The sequence below is a fragment of the Emydura macquarii genome, unplaced genomic scaffold, assembly GCF_026122565.2.
Source record: "Emydura macquarii macquarii isolate MOO-44397 ecotype Brisbane River unplaced genomic scaffold, CSIRO-AGI_Emac_v2 contig_554, whole genome shotgun sequence".
In the NCBI taxonomy this organism is placed as follows: Eukaryota; Metazoa; Chordata; order Testudines; family Chelidae; genus Emydura; species Emydura macquarii.
The window spans coordinates 2,567,999-2,580,452 of NW_027130691.1; the positions used below are offsets into that span (position 1 = coordinate 2,567,999).

The 12,454-nt window shown below is 38.0% G+C and overlaps 1 protein-coding gene across 5 annotated transcripts in view; it reads right to left on the reverse strand.

Moving 5' to 3' along the window:
- The window catches only part of KIAA1671 (KIAA1671 ortholog), a 133,365-nt gene that overhangs the window by 50,980 nt on the left and 69,931 nt on the right, over positions 1-12,454 (reverse strand). The window contains exon 1 of one of the 5 annotated variants that reach the window (XM_067539426.1): positions 89-1,558. The exons of the other annotated variants lie outside the window; for them this stretch is intronic. Coding sequence (XP_067395527.1) covers positions 89-373 — 285 coding nt within the window. The 5' untranslated portion in view covers positions 374-1,558. Of the gene's footprint in view, positions 1-88; positions 1,559-12,454 lie in introns of those variants that run through there. 5 annotated transcript variants of the gene reach the window in all.

Genomic DNA, 12,454 nt, shown 5'->3' on the forward strand with positions numbered 1-12,454 from the left:
GTTCCTGGCCACGGTGCTGCAATGAAATACCTCAATTTTTATTGTAAGTTATATACCTTTGGAGAGCTAAAAAGAGGGCATTGCTTACAAGGTCTGGTGGCTCTGAACTGGCCTGCCTCTTCCTCAGGGAGGAGAACCTCTGCTGACTCCGCACTGAAAACCTTCGAAATGATTCTCTGCTTCGGGATGCAAAGTGCCTGAAGGAGGAGGTTCTCTTGAAGGGAGTTCTGCTTCCACCCTCCCCGCTAGTCCGTTCATGAGCAACTGCAGTTGTGACTAAATTTAGTGCCTCCTGTAAGGATCTACGCACTGTCCCCATCCACTGGGTCATGTGAGTTTGTGCCACTGTCAGTTTGTCTCCAAGGTAATCCATTGTTCCAGGAAAAAAAAAAAATCGAGAGGGAATCAATATTCAATGTCAATTTATTCTTTTTAATTCTCTCAACTCCTTTCAGCCCTGATTGTTTTTCTGCAAAACAGTCTGTCTATAAAATATTTTCGACTGAGTCTAGTGTAAATAAATAGCACTAGACTAAAACATTGACGTCAGTATTTTTAAATAACAGAAGGTATGTGAGGTGGAGGTTGGTATTTCTCAAGTAAAAAAGAAATAAAATGAAATTTCTTCTTGCTTGCAAATCAGATTTCCAATTACCAAAGAGCCCCAGCAAAATAAATTTGATATTTATCAGCTATGTAAAAAACAAAAAAAAATTAAGGTTTAACTCCTGAACATAGTTACTTGAAAACAGTCTATTTATAAGCATAGAATTGTTCTCTTACTTTCTCATTGCAGAACAGGAAAAAATGCAGCTCCTTTTAAAGCCAGGATATCTGTATATTTTTTAATATTAGAATTCTAGAAAGAATTGTATTCTTCTGGCCTGGCAGGTTTTCAGGCAACAGTACGTCTCATGGAATTGCGATACTTTCATACAATCCATCCACAGGACAAAGTGAGGAGGTCTTCTCACCAATAAATCCAGGTCTTTTACTATGAAGCCAGGTATCAGTGATCACAGAATCCCCTTCTCACAGGTCACACTTAATCCTCAGAACCATTTTAGGAGATTTTCATTTCAGGAGGCACATAAATCCCAAGATAGTCAGGAAAAATGAAGCTGAAGGGGAACTGTGTTAAGTCTGCTGCCTTCAAGACTGGACTTGCTGGTTGCTCAGAGTCTGCCAAAAGATCTTCTGAATGACATCAGTCCTCCTCTTGGAAGGGGGCTTCAGAACGGAGGAATGTAGCAGGGAATGATAAACTGCTGTCCAAGTCGTCAGCAGAGAGACTTTCTCCACCCCATCACAAGTTGCTACACACAATCGTTCCTCTCTCTATACCACTCGGAAATACACTCTGAAGATGCTGTGGGCTAACACAGCTGCCTGCAAGCTCATCTGAATCTTACAAATCAAGAGCTTGCCGCGCTCTGAATTCTCCCTGAATAAGGCTCAAGAGGCTATAACCAGATGAAAAACTGCTGCAGCCTTTGGTATCCTATTCTGTTCACTCCTTTCCTTCCCTTTCTGTCCTCCTCCTCTAGAGAAAAAACAATGAGCTAGGTGAAACAGCCGCAGAGGTCTGCCTAAAGAAGGATCTGGGCTGGGCTTTAATACAGTACAGGCAGGATTACCATGGCAACCAAGGGAACAGCATCTGCCTGCTGCCTGGGCAGGCAGGAGAGAGTTGAACAGATCTATTGGAATGATTCATAGTTTGCATATGTCACGTGTACTTCCTGGTTTTAACCCTTCCCTGGAACCGCGACAGAGACGTCTTCGTGAATGGGCATTTTAGCAAACCGCCAGATTAAAATGCAACAGCCTAGCGGCAGAAAGTTATAAATGGAGATCGCATTATAAATGCAGTGTACATCTTAAGAATTCTAGAGTATTGGCCACACACTATTTTTGTTTACAAATTTGAAAAACTACTTTTTGTTTAATGACCTGTCTTATAATGTGAAACACTGATATAACAGATAACCACTAACTCCAAAGAAAAGCTTCAAAGATTTATTCATCAGTTTATAGTTTTCTATATGAATTAGATGGGAAATAACATTTTAAGTTTAATTTTAGTTATTTTAACGGTTACACAAATTTCTAGTTAGACAAAAACAAAGTAAGTTTCCTCATTTGACATTCCCACACATACTTCTGAAGATTCTCAAAAATCCTGACATCAAAGGAGGTACACTAGTACTCATCATACAGATTTGGAGGTCATCAGTTCCAAGGGGTTAGAAAATGCAAACCAAGAAAACCCTGGATTTCACTTTTAAACAAAACAAGTACCAAAACACCGATCTAGTGACTTTTTAGGACAGTAGAGCCTTTGGATGTTTGAAGTGAGGTGTCATGTGTGTGCTAATTTCCACTGTAATTCCAGAAAAAAATTGAGAGACCAATAAGAGTACATGGAACAAATTTTGTTGACCATGTCAAATGCATGTGAAATATCCCCAATTTATCCATGTAATGGCTTATCAGTGTCAGATTTTCACAATCAACGACAGCACATAACATTGGGAAGTCAAATGTTCATTACCCAAGATGGAAATTCTGGAAATAGTCAGTTCAAAACTATTGCAGAAATAACTATATATGTAAGGAATACTATGGTTCTCTCAAACTGAAAAACACCAGGTTCAAAGGCTTCAAAGTTAAGACTATAACTGTAATTCACCATGAAGAGGAAAGGTATGAGTATTAAGATAAGGAATGAGTGTTAACTTTAAAGTTCCCTTGTTTTTTGTTTGTAGCATGAAATCTCTCTCTCTCTCTGCTACAGTCCTTCCAGGAAGATTATGAAATGCATATTTAACTGATAAACAAGCAGCTTCTGATTATTTTCCTGACATGGCTTCCAGAGGGCTGTTTCACAACAGAAATATACTATTTAGGGCTCTGTAAGAAAAATATGTAAGAAACCACAACACAATGCTCCAAAAGGAACCAACGTGAGAATGGGAGAAATAGAATTTCTCCTTCTTTAAAACATGCAGTACTGAAACCGCATTTCATCAAGTCACTTGCATCCAGTCATGTCAAGCAGTTCCTAGTATTAAACCTGTCCCATCACAGGGATTTTCACAATACGTTTATGGCCCACTTTGTATGGAATATAATCATTATATTTACTTGGGGACAATGGCAATATTTTAGGTTTGAATTGGTAAATCTATATATGCACTGATTTTCACATTGTCGCCGCAAGAACTGCAAAAGTAATTTATTTGCACACATGTTGCCTTTACATTCCTATGCAGGGTTCTGTGGCATTAAAAATTTCAGTAAATCAAGTTCTTAGACAGCCTGCTTTAATATGTTTCATAACAAAGCAGAGGTTCTGTACATACAAGCCATTTTCAAAACCCCCAAGTTCATCATTCAAAATCTGTTGGTGTTATCAGCAGTAGGTAGAGGAATGTTTATTCTTAAACAAATAATAAGAGTGAAAACCAGGCACTACTGAAGTCAATAAGAGTTTTGACATTGAATTCAACAGGGCCAAGATTGTACCACGTATCTCATGGAAAACAAATGAATACCCAAATCTTCTAGAGCAAGATGTTCAGTAGATTTTAGATTTCTGTAACGTTAAACAAGTGCACAAATTTTACCGTTAAAAATAAGTACCAGACACGATCAATTGTAATGAGTATGACTGAGAATAACTCAAATCATATTAAAACATTGTTTAAAATTCTAACTATTTTTGTGAAGTTCTTTAATAAATAGGTAAATAGAGGCTTACCACACCGGACTCCTTAAACGTGGCTTGCCCCTTCTAGTTCAATTTGGTTATGGATGACTTTGTGACAATCAGCACTATAAAAATCATTCTTTTATCTGCCTCTTCTAGTTAACTAGGAAGCTCAAACACCAGGATGCTTTAATAATACAGCCTTACTTTGGGGTTCAATTAATTTCCATATTCTGAACTAACATCACTTTTGGTATCACTCTGTAAAAGACATTCATAAACTAAAAAGTAAGATATTAGAAAATCCTAACATGATCTTAGCCATTTTAAAAACAATTGAAAAAATATTTGTAGAGCAAGCTTCAGAACACATTAACAATCAGAGCTCATTTTAAACAACAGAAAAGGAAAAGTGAGTGTTGCCATGTGGGTTTCCATCTACTTCAGTCCCAATATGCAAAAGGGCTAGTAATGTCTGAGGATTATTCTAACTATATCATGTTAATTAACAATGCTTATCTCATGTACAATAGGGTAATACAATAGCATATATCTTGCTAGGAATCAGTTAAGATCTTAGATTATGACTTTAATATTAGATAAAGGACCTAACATCAAAGTTTAGATCATGAGCATGAAAGGTACATAAAGGCAGCATCAGCACTACATGATTGGTGCCTTTTACAAATAAAGTGTGTCTGTCTATCCGGAAAAGCTGGCTCAAAGATATTCATTCATTTTAGTTATATGCTTTCCTTGCTCTCTTCCCTTTCAACCTTCCTTTTAATTTTTTAAAAACCATATTTTAGAGACAAAACTTCAGTGCTCTGGTCATTTACCAGCCCTCTCTTCTGAGAGCGCCTAGAACTCGATGATTGTGTGGATGCCAAAGCGCCCAGGCTATTCCTATAACTGTTGGCATGAAAGGATACTCAAGTTACGATCACTGTGTGACTAATCGCCTTAAATTCCTCCTGAAGGCATTAGTTTATATTTGTAAGTGTACAGACTTCACAAGGAGTAGTGAAAAGTTCTGTCTGAGGGTCATTGTTTTGTGTGAACTGAGATCTATTACTGAATTGCAATCCTGATATAATTAGTAACTTACATATGGTAACTGCACTTAATACATTATTTTACATCACAGACTTCCCAAAGCAGTTCATAAACACTGATTACTTTTAAGCATCAACCAAAATAAAACTGAATTAACAAAAGTAAGTCCACACATCATGGAGACCATTCCTTAACACAGCAAATACTGTATGTTTTGTTTTTAAGTATGTTCTCATCACAAGGGTCTAATACTATTTCTGAGTTTTGAAAGACAACTCCACCTATAGAGAAAGAGTATTCCTACATTTACATAATTTTTTCTTATCTTAAAAAACAAATTACATGTGTATGTACACTCAGTCTAACCACAAGTTAAGAGTTTTTCTTTTTAACTGCACACACAATTGTTAGGGGCTAATGTGTATTACTGCCATTTCAAAAGTAACAAGCAAACTAGTTTTAACTGTGTCATATAAATATAGAACTATAAATACTATGTAGATTGCTGTACACAATGCAGGAACCTTACACTATCACTACACATTTTCATGATGTTTAATCTAAATACTAAAGTACAAAAGTGTTGTGGATATTGGACAAGTTTCTCTCCTGGATCAAAACCCTAGGTGATGCAGGAAGGTGGGAGGGCCCCATCAGGAGCTGGTTCCTCCTTCAACTCCCCAATTCTGTAGTTCAGCTGGAGCCTAAACCAACTTAAAATTGCTGTTGGGCACCTCTGCTGTACCACTGATGGAGGGTACTTAATCATTCCTACACCAATGAAGGATTGGCATAGCGGTGCTGAACTACACCAAGCCCCTGACAAGCCATCTCTGCCAGCGTAGGAAGGGATGCAGGTGCGCAGACTGAGATCCAGCTCAGTAGTGCCCAGAAGAGAAATTCCCTATGCCAGAGGAAATCTGTTAGTCATTTGTGGCCCTTCCTGCTGCCTATGTGACAAAGGAGCTGTAAACTCTCTAGGGAATCTGGTCCATTCTGTTTTATATTAAATGCTTTAAAAATTAATAAGCTATTATGCACATTTTGCTGCATTTGTCTTTAGAAACCAGTGCAATTGCTAATTTGAGACAGTCTATCTGCAACACTGCATTTAGAATCTTTTGACTGTGTGATATGAATACATTACTAGACATACTAGTGTAATACTCCCACATATCCATGAACTAATTACCAGAATGTAATCAAAGCAAAACTAAGTAAAATGTCTTAATCGGACAACTGCATGTTGACAGGAAATATTCCCAGTGCAAGCAACTGAAGCTGCTATAACTTGTTCATAAAATTCCTTTAAAGTATATATGTAACTGTTTCCAAGACTCTATCATTATCTGTTTGCTGTACAGCTGTTAGTTTTTAAGTCTATAGTATAATTACTATTAAATAAACTTTAAGAAGATCGAGATATACAAAACTCACATAAAAAGGGGTAAATTAAAGATATTGCAGTGAATCACCTCACTCACGTCATTAAAAGGTGCTAACTATCCATTTGTGATATAATTTAAATTCCTTGAGCATTCTTGGGAGGACTTTCTCACTGGTGGGGAAGAGACATCCATTTTAGCTCTTGTACCTTAGTAGTATCTAGGAGTACTTTACACACTCCGAAAAGCTCAACATATTTTCTCTGAGTATCACATTACTTTCATTATGGAAGCAACAATTTTATAAGATTCTCTATCTAGAAACCAAAATCATAGAGAACCTCTTTTGCTCTGTTTAATTTTAAAAAATGCATTACCTTCATAAACGTTTTATGCACAGAACACAACAGGTCATATTTATCTATTTCCGGACACCTCTATAATTCATACTATCATTACATATGAGAATGTTTACTCGCTTATTAGCCTTAGTTAAAAATAGCTGATGTACAAGAGAATCTATTCCTATCTATAAGCAAACACATACAGTGAGAATGAAACGGCAGTCTTTTAATAGAATGGTGTTCTGAAACTGTGGAAATAGTCTGCAGAACTTAAGTAGAAACAGTATCTTATTTATACTTTAAAAATTAGAAAAAAAGGGAATTCAATCTCAAGCAGCACATGAAGCACAAAGTGTACTCTGTGCTTGTGTTTAAATTTAAAATTAAGCCATGATTCAGAGGTTAGTTTCACTCTCCCTCCCTGCACCATGTTCATCTTAACCAGTAACAATAAGTAATGAGGACTAATGCAGATAGATCAGTTGCAGGAGGATTTCGGTATATGAGTAAATATGACCCTGGTTAGAGTATTCTTGTGAGATCTAACCTATAATGCATTATATGGAGAGGAAGCATAACACCTTACTCAGAAACATCTGCCACCTGCCACTGTCAGCAACGGGACTGATCCTGGCAGTGTTTACCTTCCTACATGGATGGCTTTCCTCTCTCAGTCCAGTTAGCAAAAAGATGCAGTTGATCTTGAAAGGACTCCACTGCAACGGCCAACCAAAATGCAATAAGGCTTCAAAGATATAAATGAAGAGGATTCTGAAAGCTGCGATTTTCCATACTGGAAGAGATATGGGGTGACCATTTATGTTTAAGTTATGAAAAACACTGATCCAAGCAAATACTTCATATGTGCAGGCAGCATGCAGGCCATTATTAAAAACGAAATTTAGGAGAAGATGAAAAAACATCTTCACAGTAAAGCTAATAATATATGGAATTAAATTATGAGAATGGGATACCATAAAAGTGTGTGGACACGGAAGGGATCTTCTGAACATAGGAGAGATACAGTGAATTGCTTTTACAGATTCAGGGCCTTCCAAAATATGTTGTACTAGTAATTCCTTATGTGTGCTTCTAAATTCAGTTAAAGACAACGCTTTGGTTACGTGCATACTTTGTTTACTTCCCCTTTGGTCAACCCAAACAAGCTCTCTCTAAAGCTTTTTTTCTAAAGTACAGTGCTTGCCACTCTATAAATCTTCTGAGAATGTCAAGCTTTCAGCCTCCAAACATTTCAGTCTAGAAGTCTCTTTAGTTAAGTAAGAAGTTGTTCCCATACAACGAGAAGTACTGCATAGGATGATCTTCTCCCCTTGAAAAAAATACAAGTGATTATCTCATGTTCCAATCACCCTGGATTTGTCAAGGACCTGCAATTCCAGCAAACACTTTCCACGAACACGCATTTCTAAATAGCACAGTATGACTAATTTAGCAGAGTAATGCAAGTGACTGTATTATTCAGACATTGTTGGATATCCATTTTTCTTTTAACATTTATTCCACCTACAACTCACAAATACAACTGAGTGCAAAGAAATAATAATCCACACTTTTTCTCCCCACCATGCAAACAAAATTCTAGATATTTAAATTAAATTTTTCCAAGAGCTGCTTTCTAATCTCGGTTCTTGCTTTACACGCCTTCAAATACAGGCAATTATGTTAATGCTTACACAGAGTTGGAAGGTCAGATAAGAACAGGCCTGTGTACAGCACAGCATGTGATGAAATATACCAAAAATATGGCTGGTGGAACTCAGACACTCAGCTTTTGTAGCATGTGTAAAGGTAAACACAGAATTAAAACCATTCATTCCCCTGTTGTTTCCCTGGTCATAACCCAGAATTTCGCCATCAGCTCTGTAAGTGAGCTAAACTGTAGTGGCTAAGCAATTAATTTATTATTAATTATGTATCTACTTCTAAGCATTTTCCAAGGTATCAGCCTGTCTCCAAACTGTAATTTTGTGCTGAAATATTGGCAAAGATCCGTTCTATCTTGGCTCCGTTTGCGTCTTTGACTACATTACCCTCTGGCTCCAGAAACTGTTAAAGACCTAAATCTGCCCTTGTAAGGCTGCAGTGATCTTGCATTCCAAACTGATTCTGGTTCTCTTTCATTAGTAATGGTGCTTAGTTTAACCAGTTGCTTTTGAGACTGCAGACTATTTAAAAACAATTAGAACACTGCCAGACTTTGCAGCACAGTTCTTGGTTCACTTTGCATTTGGCACACACTATAGCCGGTTTGTTACATATGCTTCAAATCCCTAAGGTGTTTTGAGTTGCCCCTTATTTCTGGCTCTCTGCTCTTCCATGTCTATGAGATACTTTGCACTCCACATGTACGAAGGAACTGTCAAGAACTCATTGCCCCAGTTTAGATTTAATAACGTTAACATCCCATAATGTTAATATTCGCCTCTCTTCTTTTAAGTTGTTATATGAATTAAAAATTACTTCAGTATTCTGACAAATAAAATACGACTCCAGGTATTTTAGAAACTTTCAAATGGCCTGCTATTTGTGAATAGATCTCCTTCTTTTCACAGCCTCATTTTTATTTGTTATGGACCATTCCTCCTACCTCTGACCCCAACTGCTAGTCCCACATGTGCATATATCCTTTCACAATAGTAAAACTTGAAGAACTGCTGGAGAAACATAGTTCAAGAGTTCAGTTTTTCAGTCCACACCAAAAGGCCTAAACTGCTTTTAAAAAATAAAAAAAAAAAGGCAAAACCCAAAACTCTGAACGAACTAGGTTAATGCATAATAAAATGAGGGCTTCTGGCCAATGTATGATGTTTTTCCTGTGCATCAGATGTATTACTCAGTTTCTTTAGAATAATTAAACTCCCTCGTTGGTTATAATGCTCTGTTTTTTCCTGAACCTGACAAGCTACAAAAACCAGGACCACTGAGTAGAAGTCTCAGAACCCCCTAGGTTAGGGGAAGCTGTTTTGGCCAAATTAAATAAATACACCATGGTTTATCAGGCTATGGGTGCCAGTAATATAAATGTCTCCAAATGTTGATTGCAATCCCATTTCACTGATGGGGAACTAGGCTCTCTGTAGAATTAGTGTTAGTCTGTATACAGCAAAAACAACAAGATTCCTGTAGCACCTTAAAGACTGACAAATTGGACTCTCGTTGTTTTTGCTGTAGAATTACAGAAGTTCTCTCCACTGATGGCAATGTAATGTCTGATGTACTTTCATGATTTTTTATCAGATGACTCACCGATCAAATAAAAAAGGGTTTTACCTTGACCAGTCAGTCCATGGAGCAATACTTCCTGCAAGTAGCTGCTCTGTTACAATTTTCAGGACTATCTTTGCTTGCTGTTAAAGTTAGCCCAAGTGGCTACACTTAGGCCCAAGCAATTAAAAAAAAACTTACTGGAAACATTGTCTGTGCTCCTGCACTTTCAGGACTCTGCACTTGACTATTTTCTTTCTCCAAATAGAATTCTGACTGTTATGCAGTATTCCAGGTTACACTGACACAAAAGGAATTACCCTCCCATCTAGGCTAATTATCAGTGTGCTCTTGCTCCCTGTGTTTGTCCTATCTTCAGTTGTTTACACTAGCTTGCTCATCCAGAAGAAGGAATCCAGAGAGGTCAGCATAGCCAAAAGTTGGAAGATCTTTTCTCGAATGCAACAAACACTAAATATACACAACATAGGACACACACAAAATCTCCTTGTCTACATCTGCCACACAAAACAAGTGGCAACGCCTGCTCAAGAAAGGCAGGAAGTGGAACAGCAATGGTGTTTTCAGGTCAGAATTGGAGTGCAAAGACTTTGTTCAGCACCTACGTGCAATGGAATCTCTTGTGTAAACTGAAACAGTGATTATCTCTGGTAATGTTTAAACAAAATGCTTGTTTTCTATTCCTATTTAGTTTCATACTGAAATTGAAGATTTTAGATTTGTGTTTTTTGTTTTTAATGATGCTCATCAGTGCCATTTTAAATATAGTTTACTTTCCTTAAAATGGAAAAAAGGCTGAATACATTACACTAATGCATGTATCTTTTTTTTTTTTTTTTGCATTCAATTACAAAACAGAGTCAGCAGTTTCCATCAATGACTCGGGCTTTTCTCCTCCATGTGTTTTGTTTGTTCATTTTTATTATATTCTACAGCCAGCACCTAAGTGACCAGTGGATGAGGAGAGAGTGTGTTGGCAACAGGTTATGAATCAATGTTCAGAAATCTTGCATGTCTAGATATTTATACAAATAAATAGCTGAAAAGGAAAGGTGGGGAAATATTTCATAAAAAACTAGCTTTCTAATTATATTTTTTAAATAGTTGTTTTGAGGGATGCAATAATACTCCCTAAGGTATTAGCATTTCAAAAGAGAATGTAATGGGTTTTTAAATGATCATGATAAAGCTTTTCAAAAGGTACAGGAAATGGCTTATATTTAAAAATGTAAACAGTGGTAGCTTACACTCAAATACTTTAACATGTTTATCCAGATTACCAGAATGCATTTTCCTCTAACACTTGAGGAAAAATTTATCATAATAGCAAAAAAACCCTATATAATGGAATTATTGTAGTACAGGAACACGAATTTGGGGTCTGATTGGTCACATGATTTGTAATAGGTTACAAGACATTTTCTTTCATAATCATTAGCTCAAAATCAATCCCAGAACATCAGTGGCCAAAAAATTGTTATGTGTTCATCTGAAGAGGTCCAGTTCTTATTAGTGTCCACATACAAAATACCACTTCAGACCAGGCACCCCTGTTAGCAGCAGGAGCTGGGATAAGAACTGGGGTGGTCATTAACCATACTTTAGAGGCATTAGCTATAGCCATCACTGGGTATGCCTAGCTATCATTTGGTAGCACAACACAGTTCATGGGCAGGGCCGACCTTAGGGAAAATGGCACCCTGGGCAAACCTTCCTTGTTGCCCTTTAAGTACGGCAGCAGTGCTTCAGGTGTCATGCTGCTGGGAGGGTGGAGAGGTGATGTGTGTGAGTGTCTAGCTCTTGCCCCCGAGTCCGCTTTATCCCCTCCCCCCACCTGCCAGGTGGGCACAGCCCTTCTGTATCCTCTTGACCACAGTTCCCCCCGCCCCCACCTACCACAATGCCCTGGGCAGTCACCCACATCGTCCACCGATAAGGCCAGCTCTGTACATGGGAAAGGGCATTTGAATCCCAAGTACCATTTTCTCCCAGGGTACGCAGACGTGGAGAATGCCCACAAATCAACAATTCCTCAGGTGCAGTGAGGGCAGAAGGAGGGTTTTATCCTTTGCACCAGTGACCACTAAACTGTCACTTTTGGGAGAAGAGAGAGCGTTCCAAAGAGGTCTCCTTGATGCAGGTTGAGATTGCGTTGCATTTATGCGTAAAGAAAGCGGGGAGAGGGGGGGAAGAAGGGGAAGAACCCCCTGCTAAGTAAAGGGATAGAAGAGCATCAAGCGAACTCCTCACTACAGAGGAGCAATTACAAGTAAGACATTGGTGACTTTCCACACCGACTGTGGTAAAGAGGCTCCTGTGCTCACCACCCAGGTTTGGCTGCCATAACTCACTGTGATTAGGCATATTTTCATGGTTATCTGCTGGAAATCAGAGGACAATAGAAGGAACAAGGAGTGGCAAGAGAATAGTAATTAAGGAAAGAATGGACAAAACCAGCAACATTCCCCAGCACACAATGAGAATCACTATGAGTCACAGTAAGATTAACGATTAAGAATATCCAGAGTTAAAATGTTAAAACTGATAAGGACCTTCGATGCACAAGCACCAGAACTGTTTCTATATTTGAAGAGCTCTCCCTTCCCTTTCCCACCTTTCCAAAATATTTTTTAAAAAATGAAATGATCCAACAATGTGCAGCCAGAGTGGTATGCATCATCATCTCCCTATTTTAGAAGTGCAACTCTACA